Genomic DNA, 12,320 nt, shown 5'->3' with positions numbered 1-12,320 from the left:
ATTTGGAGGGAGAGGGATTTTGCGTAGCATTCCTCGATCACACATTGATCCACCCAAAAAAATGAGGATCGGGAATGTACACAGAGAACAACAATGGCATCGGTTCTGCTCCGATGATATGTGTTAAAAATTGACACAGCTGATAATGCTAGAGCAAATGGGCCCAGAACATCGTTGAAAAAGATGTTCCAAATTCCCTCTTTGGTGTCCCATAATGTTCTCAGAGGTTTGTTCGTCGGAAGTGGCATTGAAGGAGTTGAAAGAGAATACGAGGAAGCGAGAGGGCTGTACCGATATCATGCATATAATAAGTGAGATTCTAGACCCTGGAAATCGGCCTACCATGCAGTCTGACCTTGCATAGCATGGGATTTGCATTCCTCACATACGGGTCGCATGAGAAATTAACACCTTGTGGGCTTCTACTTGCAACGTGACTTAAACTATTGAGCCGCTGCAAGTTCTCGTCTCCGGTCCTGCATCCTCCAGCGCTGCTTCACATAATGGATTTAGAGCATTTCCGAACAGGAGTTTCTCGACTGACTGGCTGGTTTCGCACTCCCAACAGTCAAAGCCTGCTTCGAAGAGCTCGGTGACGCGCCCATGGAGAGCGGCCAATTTAAAAGTTTCGAGAAGCAAGGCGTCTTTGATAGATTTGAATATGTTCTTCCAGAAACCTCAAACTATCTTGACATCATGGATTGACATAGGACGGATCCTTTGTGAGTTTTGCAGAGAAATTGTCACCCCTGCTTCCGTGATGGCGAAGCAACTCAAGCCAAACGTGACAACTTTAAGCATCTTGCAGCCTCCTAGAATCATTCTGAAGGTCGTTAGTATGTCGTCGTCCTCTTCCGATTGGACATCGTTGCCGATTATCTCAAGTTTTAGTTACTCCAAACTGATCATGCAGATAATGTCTGGGCAATTACCCGTTCCGTATAGAGCTCATCTACGGGACTTTGGTGATCTCGACATCAAGGTGCAAATGAAGGTTCGTCAAATCTGGCAGGACTTTGGCGCCGCATAAGTTCCGTCGAGGAGTCATACAGAAAGCGCTGGTGACCAGTCCTAAGATACTATCCCCACCCCTTGTGACGATTGCTTTGACCTTAGTATTCCCTGAAGTGAATAGCGCTCGTAACAATCCCGGGCAGTCGTTCGAATTCACCTTTCCTAGTCCATTGGTGGACGTGAAGCATTCGTGATCGGGTGCCAGTCTCGGAGATTTCAGTTGTGGATGATCCTCGTCCCGGAAGGGTCTGAACGTCCGCAAGCAGCCACCAACATAGGCTTGGTGACACCGGCATAAACCTTGTTCACGACAGACGTTGGTAAAAATAATCTTTTGTAGATTAATTAGTACGATCAGGGAACTAGAGAGGTGTCCGAAGAGTTCTCCCTCTTTCAGGAGGTCCTCTTGCTCTTTTTTTCGATTGCAATAACTGATGTAGTAGGTCGTGGCCAGGTCTTTGTTTTCTTTTCCATGACAGAAAGTTTCCCATGATACGTCGCCCTGTTCGAACTCCTCAGAGCAGAAGATCAGAGTCTTAATGAACGGCCCGAACCGTGACGCAAGCAAGGTGGCTTTCTCCACATCAACATATCTGGCAGTGACGAACATCTCATCGAAGAGAAATGGGATTGCTGCTGCGTCGAAGGCCTTGCGAACGAGGCGTGCTTTCTTCAGGTCGACCTTTGGCTGGTAACACAAGGTTGCGGAGAGGATCTCTGCTGGGAAATACATCGTGGTAGAGTTCTTTAACATGAAGTGATTTGGACGAGTGTATAGGCTTCGATTTATTTGGTGTTCAATGCCTCATCGCATGTCGTTGAGGTTTCGGTAGTGAGGGGAAGACAATGAACAGCGCGGGTTCTTTTCTTGTCGTCGCCTAGGAATGGTTCAATCTTTTGACTATCTTTTGCTGATCTCGTCGCTGTTGTACCCATCACAGAGCTTTCTAATGTGGATATGATAGCGAGGCACGACTAGGAGTCGAACTGAAGGGGCTGAACTTCACTTGTGATGACACCATGGCCGATTTGGCTGTGAGAGCAGTACAAAAGCAACATTGACTGCTGTCTGTCGTGCTAGACACGCCGAGAGCTCATACAAGCTCGAAATGGCCAAACAAGATTGCAGGATTCATGTAGGTTAGCGGCTGTTGATTACATCACCGCAAGATTTCCCAGAAGTCCAGCAAGCACACGAGGGAAGCTACGCAGAACAGGAGAGACGGGCCGGGGGTAGAAACATCCTCGTTTTCTCTGACATGTAAAAAGCATCAGTACCATGCTCCGCCTTCCTGTTGCGGGCTGTTCTTACGAAGCTGAACTCTCGACAGAGGATATCGGGGCGGTAGACACTCGGAGCGATGGTCAGAAGCTCCGTCGAATTGGAGTGGGCTTGGTGTAGACAGATCGATGAGGAATGTCTCGGATTTTGTACCCGCTGGCGCCGAGTTCTTTTCCAGCAGGCAGCACGTTGAATCAGAGATAAGATGGCGGCGAAAGCTTCATCGAGAACTACCACAAGCACATTCCCTGCCGACAGAGAGGCCTCAAACTAGAGATTCTGTCCGCTTCCGCATCAAAGACTGCCCCGTCGCGACGGTTCCAAGCAAACCCAGTATACTCTCATTTCATTTCCCCCGATATTGCAACGGTCCAGAAACCTCCATGATGATGTCCAACCTCGACAAGCCGGGGTGCGGTGGCTTCGTGAGATCCTGGACCGACAGCTGCGACACACAGCAATGTATAGACTGCTATCCACGTCCTTCTGAACCCTCTCTACAAGCCATGCTGATGTAATCGCTCTCAAGTGCTTACCGACAGTGAGGTTTGATGGAGGCTTGGCGAAAGCTTGGCGTCAATTTGCGAATCTCACTCCTCGAAGCGCAGCAAGTCTCGTAGGATCAGTGCGAGCATTGATAGAGCTAACTTCCACTACTCTAGCACATGATGTTCCATAACAATGCTTCTTTGTGATTTCTTTGGCTTCCCCACGACATAGAGCTGAGGGACAGGTTGTCCTGACTTGCACAAGTCCTAATATCGATGCACAATTACTGCTTTTCCTTGATGATCCATCTGTCAAGATAAGGTTCCCAGCCTCCTCCCAGCCACCTGTTGGAACAACCACCTAAACTGAAATGGGGGACAAATACAGGCCCAGGGAAGTCCCGAGATAGACCAGTTGATGCAATCTACACATCACATACCTGAATTTGACACCATCAAGCTGTGTCAGCTAAGTATAATCACCTATCCAGGCATCGGTCTTCCATGCCTACGTCTAGACACATCAAGGCTGCCAAGTTTCCAATCCATTCCAATCCAGTTGCCAATCTGCCGCATCCAACATCGCCAAGTCCCATCCCCAGAGCGTATCATCCCACTCATGCGGTATAAATTGCCCCTGCGAACCCGACCCTGGATCCATTCGTCCATACCCTGCAGTGACCGCGGAGGACGCTGGAGCATCGTGCATACCACGTTCATCATGCCCACCTATCTCCTGCTCCTTCGCCTTTGTTTCTTGTCCTTCATGCGGTAGATGCTGACTCAAATCGCTAGCCCATGACCTGCTACCTCTTTCACTTTTGAGCACGGCGATCTTGAGCATGCCATCGTAAAACAGCGGCGCGCCAAGCCGGCTCTTTATCTGGGCCTCGGGCGGTAGTCGACGTCCCGAGTTCATGAATTGTCCCACAATTTCAATATTCTGCGCCAGGCGCATCCATTCGCTCTCGGCGCCAAGGGCACAGCGCATGAGTACGGTGTGTGCGAGGCGGATGTGGTTGCGGGCGAGGTCTTGATCAGGGATCGAGGCGGTAGGGAGGGTAGCGAGGAAGTGGTAGAGGGTCAGGGCTGCGTAGTAGAGGGTGAAGAAGTAGTATTTTGGAAAGTAAACCTGGGATGGGATGTCGTCATTGATGGATGTTGAACGCTGCATGTCAGCTCTCGAGCCTGGAGATGGTTGCATGGGGGTTTTCAGACTCTGAAGTTCACTGAATGCGTGTATGTAATTGGTAGCGGAGCTCAATGCTTCATGGAAAATAAGCTTCTGCGTAACGTTCGGCTTTGAGGCTGTTCTTGGAACCGGTATGGAGAGCTCGTTGTCGTGTAGGTGGCCCTGGAATGACCAGCCGAGGAGGAACAACTTTGCTCCCAGGAATTGCAACTCCGTGTCCGCTGTCCATTTGCCAGCGCTTGTGTTACGAAGGGTTTGAAGCTCGCCAGACGCCATCATGACAAGCGAATCTCGAACCGCGTCATCCGGTTGAAGTTGCAGGGCTTGCGTGAATTTGGCATATTGTCGAAGTATCTCCAGCTGGATACGGAAATGGTCTTGTATCATAAATTCCGACGCTATCTCAACAACCCCGCGTAAGGTAGGCTCGTCAGCAAGCGCTGGAGGCACACCCATGCGAGAGCTATAACTGTAGAAGGTCAGCGGAGAGAAGGCATGTATGGTTCAGAGAGACTCACGTAATGTTGCGGTGGAATATTTGGAGCCAAGTCTTTGATCGAAGCTCCACTTCTCTTGGCGTCGCTCTGGGAAAGCCGTATTCTTTCTCCCTGCCCGGCTCGTGCAACCCTAGAAGTCTAGCGGCGTTGGTAATCAATCCACAATAGTTCCAAGTTGGATCTTGAGGTTGTGATTGAACCGGGACTGGCCATGTAGCAAAAATCAGGATGGCGTGCATGGTAGATAAGCTGAGGATAGCCTTCAGGAGACATGACCCGAGGAGTGGCTCGTATGCCTGAGTCAATGCTCGGTATAAAGATGAATATTGTGGATGGTATCTACTGGACGTAATGATAATCGCCCAGAATAGGATGGGAGATCCTTTTCGGAGTTCAAGCAACGATGGGGATGTATCCAGGACAACCCCATGCCGATAGTAGTGTTGGCGGAAACTGTTCGATTGTAAGTCCTTTCCATGACGCTGGTAGATTGTGGTGCTAGTACTGCTCAAATAATTGGACAATAGCCATTCCACTCAGACGGATGTCTCCCAGAAATTGTTCGCCTATCTCAAACGCGCTCTGCTCAAAGATCTCGATTCCGAAGAAAGAGGGTACCTGAACCTCGACGGAAGTTGGTCGTGTGGCTTCCAAGCCCAACAGGCCTGCTTCTGGTGAATGCGAATTTGGAAAACTCCCACCAACTTGGTTGGGGTTGGGATTTCGTGGAGTCGATTGGGATTTGAAGGCCTCCTTCAGGCTAGTCAATTCAGAGGTGACTTCCTCAAGCTTGCTAAGAGCATCCATCAGCTCTTTCTAGATTTAGATTCTGGAACCGAGGGATCAGGCCTGACTCCATAGAGGCATACTTACTGCCTTGTGGGAACTCGTTTGAAGTTGATGTCCATCCTGCAGCCTAGCCCCTTGCTCGTACATCGAGAACAAGAAGCTGGAAAGGTTTCGGCCGAATCGCACTTCAACTGTTGTCTCGTCATGAAAAAAGGTACGTCGAGCAGTGAAAGCCAAAAACAGATACCTTGACTTGCCTGCAGGCGGTACAGGCTTTGGCTCTCCCAGCACTCATCGGCAAGCTGGACTCTTCATCTTTCTGGGAGCCAGCTCTGCGCTTTGCAGGGCCAAATACGGCCGACACATACTGCCCTGACGACATTTGGTGATTGATGATAATACAGATTGATGTAAGGGAAGCGAGAGCAGCCGTGAATCTAACGACATCAGCGATAGGAGCTCGAGTCTTGTTCCAGGCGTTATGAATACAGTGTCTTGGGATGGTTGACCCAGAGCACGCGATGCACAAAAGACCCGGTCAGCACTCAACATTTAAGTTTCTTGGCTGCCAAACGGCCAAGCATTGCACGCGTCGCCCATGTCAATTCTTAGGTATTCCCTTGTAAGAAATTTGATTGTGTTGTCTGTTGCCTGATGCTGCGGCTGATGCTGAGGGTGATGCTGATGCTGATGCCAACATGATCGACTGTGTGACTGCTGACAGTCATTACTTAGAGGGAACATTGTTGAGTTACACTGCCGGCTCGTGATGATCATTAGACTATCTTGCCAAGTACACAAGAACTTTTGAGGGGTAGCAGATCTTCAATTTCCACGGAGTGGCGAGAAATCGAGCGATTTTTAGATTGCTTAAAGCCGAGCATGCTTCGGATCTCCGAGCCACATCCGAGCCGGAAAATTTGAACCAAGTCGGCATTTAATTAAGGCCGCCTTCTTTCACTTTCATCTTCATCTATGACTTGCGTCTGCTTCCAAGCATTGCTTGACCTCGGCAATCCCATGGACTAGACCATAATGGCGAAATTTGTCGTCAGGAGACTCGACGATAGTGGCTGGGAAATCTGACTCTGCCTGCGTAGCTGACTCCGACACACCACACTGGGAGCAATATATGCGTCCCTCACTTGCCTATCCCTAGACACGCTACCGATAGCAGCTTCTAGCCACGAGCAAGGACTCGCGTTAGCGGCACGGCACAAGCAGCAGAATTGGTTCTCTATGAGCAGATCCGAGGACGTCGGCACGGGAGGCAAAGCTGGTGCAGAAAATATACCGGACAGCAAGATGGTTGAGAAAGATGGGACGAAAGGACAAGGCGGGGGAACGAAAGCTCTTCGACTCTGGGTTGAAGCCTGGAGGAAGGAGCGGATGCTATCCACTCCCAAGTTGGGCCAGACTCAAGGCAGTGGCGATTGGCGCATCGCATATCGACCCAGATTACGTGGCCAGATGAAAAACCACCCGGGATACTACATTATGCGTCTCGAATGGCCGATGAGCGACCAAAAGGCTATAGAAAATTTTGTGCAGCAATTACACTGCACAGGTCTCGATTATCATCGAGCCAGAATATGAACAGGCCCACAGCATCATACAGAGGTACAGTGGGCAGCTGAGTTCACCAGTTCGTAAATTCCGATTCATCATTGATGTCGTCCTGTTCATGTTAAAGACCAACAGCATCGATGCTGGTGACAACCCAAGTCGATTTGCCACGGCTGATTATCCCGTCTAGGTACTGAATCACCAGCATGGAAGCCCTAGGGGCGCGTGAGATTATCTGATATCTACGGCTACTGCAATTGGACGAATCCGGCTCCAAATTTGGTAGATTGACATGCCAGATCTTATCAAGTACAGACGTCGTTCTTCATACCGGTAGCATCCATTCTCGTATACAGATTTGTATTCTTTCGTCAACTCACAAGATCTCGTTGCTCAGAATCCCTTTTGGTTGTCAATAGCGTACAACTACAGTTTTGTATGGTCATTGAACCACCACCTATCCTTAGAAGGATGCCAACTCTGCTTTTTGCCTGCTCCACCCATTCCACTTTCTGTGGATCATTTTCTAACCCCAAATGTAACACCCTCAGGCTCAGCAATTCTAACGGGCGCCAGCGCCTTTGTCGGTCCTTTTCCAGAACGAATGTTGCATTCTTTCAGGTCTGAAGGTCTTCTTCTCAACTGTCCGGTTTCTTTCAGGTAGTGCATCAAGGCTGTGAGAGAAAGTAGCGACTGAATTGTGCCTGCTCTACGGTCATCCAGTCGAAATGTTCGCACCAAATTCAGCTGGGTGTCGTCTGTCGTCATTGCTCAAGAGGTTAAGGACATCATCTCATCCCATACACTCGTCAATCGTATGAACACAATATCCCCGTCCGCTCTGTCGAGTACCCAAGCTTTGAAAAGGCCCGTCCATCCTTTCTGGGCAGCATCTAGTAGCCAGAGGGAGGCTGCTTCAACGAACTCCTTTGTAACTACCTGGTTCTGGTCATCATTCGCTATAAACTCCAAGACCAAAGCCCCAAACGATATGCGCTGGAAACGACGACCAGGAACAGGGTCTGCCGCTGCGACTTTAGCGGCCATGGAGAAGAATTGGATGAAAGCTGGGCTGATGAGGGGTGGTTGGATGCTGGTAACGGTCTGGAAGACAGCCGTCCAGTCCGGAGGAAGACCGTACACAAGAGCACGTCTTGCAGACTGAATTCGTGGGCGTGTTTGGGTGTCGGCTGGGGTTACGACCATTGCGTGGTCCGGAAATGGCTTTGCCACAGCAAGATAAGGCAAGAGAGTTATTGGGAGCATTGGGAGGGCTAACATATGGAGCAAGTGCATCACTGTTCGTACTCATGTGGCAAGAAATACACACTGGACATGAAATGAGACTGTGGTGATGACAAAGACGACGTTAAGCTATGAAGGTTGGACAAAAGCACCGTTTCGACCTCTTTTGGAGGCTCGAGACGTTCTCTTTTCAAAGGCGCGAAGCCTTCATTTGCCGATGCTTCTAGGCTCGGGCCCAACCTTCGTGCACTTTTTGCAAAGGTAGTGTCTGACGTTTGGAGGCGCGAGCATAGTACCGCCCTGTCCTCGACGGGCACGAGACCGGTTTCGCGAGGATGCGCATTACCTGTGGCCCCAGGGTGATGTCAAAGACTCTAGTCTAGTGGCTGTGTGATTTTTGTGACCATGTGACGTGCGTGTCTCATCGTTTGAAGCGCCGCAGCAGCATCGCTCCCACTTACAGCGGACCAAGATCAGCCAATCGAGGACATGTACAGATCTACAGTCTCATCTGTGTTTCAAAGTTCAAGGTCTGAACGTTGTGTGCTCCCTGCGGAGAGAGACTCTCATTGGGAAGCGCATGTCGGCAATCAAAGTAAAACCCGGACCCAGAGATGCGCAACGAGTATTTCACTGCGGGAAATCTGGAGATGGAAGAGAGAACAAACCAGCGTTGAGAGTTGCATGGTGAAAACGGTCTGAAATTAAGCGATTAGTATGCATGTTTCGGAAGAGCAGACCGAAGCGATGTGCCGTGCTGCTGAGTGCTGGTTTGACGATCACGAGACCGACGGGTATAGCTTCGAGACAAATAGAAGTCCTGCGCTCTGAGATGCGACATGTGAGTGCTCACAGGGAGAAATCCTTGTCTGATACCATTTGTGTCTGAGCAGCATCACAGAAGATGAGATCTAACCGTAGTCAAATCTGCTTCCGACTCTCGTCGCTTGTGGGGAGATCGCATTCTTGAATATCATCTAGGATTCACCCTCCATCTCCCAGGAGTCCAGCCGCGTGATCTACTCTCTTCCTCCGTTTCTTGGCTCATCTCCCAGGCGGTCTCAATAAGTGTCTGTTAGTGGTGTACCAATGGTTGTATTGTGAGACAGACCTGAAATATTGTTCAGAAAATTCGGATATCTCAATGAAGCTGGGTGACTGAGATTGATGCCTTCTGGTAACGTGCCATTAGAGGTGTCCACGCTGCCATCAACAGGGCCGAACACCTTCAATATTGCTGGGGTTGTAGGATCAATGCCTGCGGAAAATGATGCGCTCGTGTACTTGTTAATCGTATTTTCGAAGATGGCCCCATTCTGCCAGAGGAACATGGTAAGCACAGGTTGGCCATAGGTACCTGCGTCATGCGAGCTAAGTTTGAAAGAGCCTCAAAAAAAAGCAAAGATTGTGCTCAAAGCTTACCAATAACCGTGCCGGCACCGCCTTGCGAATGAAGGTTGAGGCATGCTTGCACGAGGGAATATCCCACGAGGTAAATATCTGCCCATCGCGAAAGTGAGAGCGCCGTCTTGGAATTGCCCTCGACATAGCTCAGGAGGGCGAGGTTGCACGATCCTGGAATTCATCTTCAGTACGTTGTCTTCATGACTGCAATGCACCCTTAACGAGAGTGGCACTATGAGTCCGCAAACAAGCTTGCTTACCGTAGCTCCAGAACTTAGGAATCTGGACTAATTTCATTCTGAAAGAACTCGGGCGCTCATCGGTCCAGCCTTGCCAGTCGGATTCTGGAGGGGCGGTCTCGAGTTGCTGCTCGATATAATACCTGTAGAACCGGTCTGCCTGTGGAAGAGCGGCCAGCGCTTGGGAGCAGTCTTGCATGACTGGACTATCGTACATGTCCCTGCTGCAAAAGTAGGATGGGCCACGTGCCGAAACCAATGGGACAAGAATTGAACAATGAAGTAGGAGCCATATCAACGACGATGATGAAGTAGAAAGCCAAGACATTTTGTTTTCGAACTCTTGGGAGCTCAAAGTCTCTTGTAGTGCTGTCTTTGCAAGACGTCAGCATCTTATCCTGCCAAGGCTGCTTACTCGCAGGTTCTATCCTACATGGTCGAAAAAGCAACGCATGAATTCCAACCCAATCATTACGTCCTGAAACTCCTTGGTGTGGTTACCACGCGGCCGATGACACGTAAGATCCTCGTCTCGTAAGCCCAGACATCTATGCGACGCGGAAAAGAGTCAGGCAAGTAAGCGCCATGATTTGTCTTGCCGGCTTTGTGCTGCATCCCGTTCATCCCACAAGGAGCAAAAGCTACTATGTCTTTGCGTTGGACTGTTGGCTCGAAAATTTGGGTCACTAGGCGAATCCAGGCGAATGCGTAAGAGTACCTGCATGAGCGCATCAAGACTTTCGGGTCCGAGGTCGATCGAGATCGGGAGATCTACTTTGACAATCGAATGTATGCACGACTTCATTTCGCGGGAGCTGGAGGTTGGTTGAAGAAACAATAGACTTGAGGCTCAAGTTATCATATCACACACACACACACTCTCTCTATCTCCCTCTCTCGATTCCAAACCCCAAATCCAACACCTTCCACTCTTGAATAGATCCTCTTACCATGCTGCTTGGTCTACTTCGCTACAGGTCTGTCATCTGTGTCGTAGTCTTCATACTCCGCTTCTGCTCAGCGTCCCAGCCTGTCTGCAATGCCGGTATATACGGTATCCCCAACTACAGAGATTGCTTGAGCGTGTGGCACTCCATGCCCTTCGCCATGAAACCCGTCGACGATTATGATTCCAGACGATACGAGTTGTGGTCTGAGCCTCAGTACCTCGTACCGCCTTTCACCGCCGTCAGTAATCGATATCGACCACTACCTATCAATCAACTACCGAAAATATGGAGATACAGTACGTTGACACGACCCTTTCTAGCAGCATCTGGGGTTTTCTTTCGACGCTCCTGCTTGGCCATTGCTGTTGCCATCCGCTGACGATCAGGTCTTCAGACACATGCCGCCTCGCAATCCTGAGCTACGGTCGGCCCAGTGACACCGTAGTGAGCGCGCTCTGGAGCGCAAATTGGAGAACTGTTCTAGACCAAATGCAGATACTGTTCACATGCGGCAGCCCTCGCCCACAGGTTGCCCCAAGTGGCGGATACGTGCCTTTCATCAGTACGTAGCTCCCATTTCGTACCTGGGTGGTCCCTATTCCTCGTGACCAGATCATGCCCATCGCTGAATCGTAACGATACTAGACCAAAGAACCAGACAGTTTTCAGCAGCTCTGTACATATATTCTGCGTATTCACCCTTTGAAGATTTGCTCAATATTCACATGAGCGAGGGGTTGCCGATTACGCCTGTTACCTCAATGGACCAGCTGGATATCGCTGGCAATGCTTCTTTTGTGTCGTTGACCAATAGCACGAGATATATTCGGCATATACCGGTAGACTTTTCGTTGCTGAGAGATATTACGCTGCTGGACAGATAATGGAGATTCGAGTAGCTAGTCACCGTACTGAACATGTGTTCAGCTTTTTCCTTGACACGAATGTTGTGGTAAATCTGGGGAAAGCGTTGTGATACAGTGTCCTTCGTGGTCCTGAAACTCCGACAACAGTGATTACTTAGCTTCTCTGTCTTTTCTTACGCACCATCACCGAGCTCCCAAGGCCTTGGCTGATAGGCCTCGAATCTGACCACCATGGACATCGAGACCGTTATTGCTCAGGATCCGTATTCAAGTTCCATGTTATAGGTCTTATATTCAGAGTTGTCCCAATTCTCTACAGGCTCCAATTTCAACAACAGGCCTGCTCAAGAACGAGTACAGACTGGCGGTATCTCTTTTCTACACCTTCAACAACCATGATGTCTTCAACGATGCATTCCCTACGTGCAGCGTATGAGGATCATCTAAGAGCCAATTTTACATGCATCAAGAAGGTACAGTGCGGAGACACAGAAGCAATGAAGATCATCAGGCTTACAACATCCAGAACTTGGAATTGCAAATGTTTTCCCTGTCGACCGATGTACATTCTCTGGAAATGACATGACTATGCTGGCTAATGCCAGCACTGGAGAGCTCGTTACTGATAATGGCCAGCCGCCTTGGTCTGAGCTGTTCTCGGCAAATTGCTCCAGCTGTGGCTCGAGCTAGCTCGGTGGGAGTTCTAGAATCACTAGATGAACAATGGATTGGAGTGAGGTGGTGTTCTTACTGTAAGTCACGTCGTCTGGTATTAGTCCTCGGATCAC

The 12,320-nt window shown here is 49.6% G+C and overlaps 7 protein-coding genes across 7 annotated transcripts; 2 read left to right on the top strand and 5 right to left on the bottom strand.

The window, feature by feature from the left end:
• Positions 1-952: 952 nt before the first annotated feature.
• Positions 953-1,747, bottom strand: HO133_006177 (uncharacterized protein; the record flags this gene model as incomplete). The annotated part of the gene is made up of 2 exons (XM_037297077.1): positions 953-1,293; positions 1,315-1,747. The coding sequence occupies 2 exons, from the start codon at positions 1,745-1,747 to the stop codon at positions 953-955; spliced, it is 774 nt and encodes a 257-aa protein (XP_037147651.1).
• A 1,560-nt stretch (positions 1,748-3,307) lies between these two features.
• On the bottom strand, positions 3,308-4,712 carry HO133_006176 (uncharacterized protein; the record flags this gene model as incomplete). Its single annotated transcript, XM_037297076.1, has 2 exons — positions 3,308-4,445; positions 4,495-4,712. 2 exons carry the CDS (start codon positions 4,710-4,712, stop codon positions 3,308-3,310), a joined length of 1,356 nt encoding a protein of 451 aa, XP_037147650.1.
• A 259-nt stretch (positions 4,713-4,971) lies between these two features.
• On the bottom strand, positions 4,972-5,644 carry HO133_006175 (uncharacterized protein; the record flags this gene model as incomplete). Its single annotated transcript, XM_037297075.1, has 2 exons — positions 4,972-5,289; positions 5,510-5,644. 2 exons carry the CDS (start codon positions 5,642-5,644, stop codon positions 4,972-4,974), a joined length of 453 nt encoding a protein of 150 aa, XP_037147649.1.
• Positions 5,645-6,297: 653 nt separating this feature from the next.
• Positions 6,298-6,858, top strand: HO133_006174 (uncharacterized protein; the record flags this gene model as incomplete). Its single annotated transcript, XM_037297074.1, has 2 exons — positions 6,298-6,331; positions 6,422-6,858. 2 exons carry the CDS (start codon positions 6,298-6,300, stop codon positions 6,856-6,858), a joined length of 471 nt encoding a protein of 156 aa, XP_037147648.1.
• A 741-nt stretch (positions 6,859-7,599) lies between these two features.
• HO133_006173 (uncharacterized protein) lies at positions 7,600-8,094 on the bottom strand (the record flags this gene model as incomplete). The annotated part of the gene is made up of 1 exon (XM_037297073.1): positions 7,600-8,094. The coding sequence occupies one exon, from the start codon at positions 8,092-8,094 to the stop codon at positions 7,600-7,602; it is 495 nt and encodes a 164-aa protein (XP_037147647.1).
• A 998-nt stretch (positions 8,095-9,092) lies between these two features.
• Positions 9,093-9,933, bottom strand: HO133_006172 (uncharacterized protein; the record flags this gene model as incomplete). Its single annotated transcript, XM_037297072.1, has 4 exons — positions 9,093-9,133; positions 9,185-9,430; positions 9,496-9,648; positions 9,738-9,933. The coding sequence occupies 4 exons, from the start codon at positions 9,931-9,933 to the stop codon at positions 9,093-9,095; spliced, it is 636 nt and encodes a 211-aa protein (XP_037147646.1).
• Positions 9,934-10,951: 1,018 nt separating this feature from the next.
• HO133_006171 (uncharacterized protein) lies at positions 10,952-11,550 on the top strand (the record flags this gene model as incomplete). The annotated part of the gene is made up of 4 exons (XM_037297071.1): positions 10,952-10,962; positions 11,061-11,099; positions 11,182-11,228; positions 11,312-11,550. The coding sequence occupies 4 exons, from the start codon at positions 10,952-10,954 to the stop codon at positions 11,548-11,550; spliced, it is 336 nt and encodes a 111-aa protein (XP_037147645.1).
• Positions 11,551-12,320: the final 770 nt, after the last annotated feature.

This window comes from Letharia lupina, assembly GCF_014066315.1.
Source record: "Letharia lupina isolate WasteWater1 chromosome Unknown contig_23, whole genome shotgun sequence".
Classification (NCBI taxonomy): domain Eukaryota; kingdom Fungi; phylum Ascomycota; class Lecanoromycetes; order Lecanorales; family Parmeliaceae; genus Letharia; species Letharia lupina.
The sequence above is the reverse complement of the archived record's forward strand: the minus strand, read 5'-3'. Positions and strand labels throughout refer to the sequence as shown.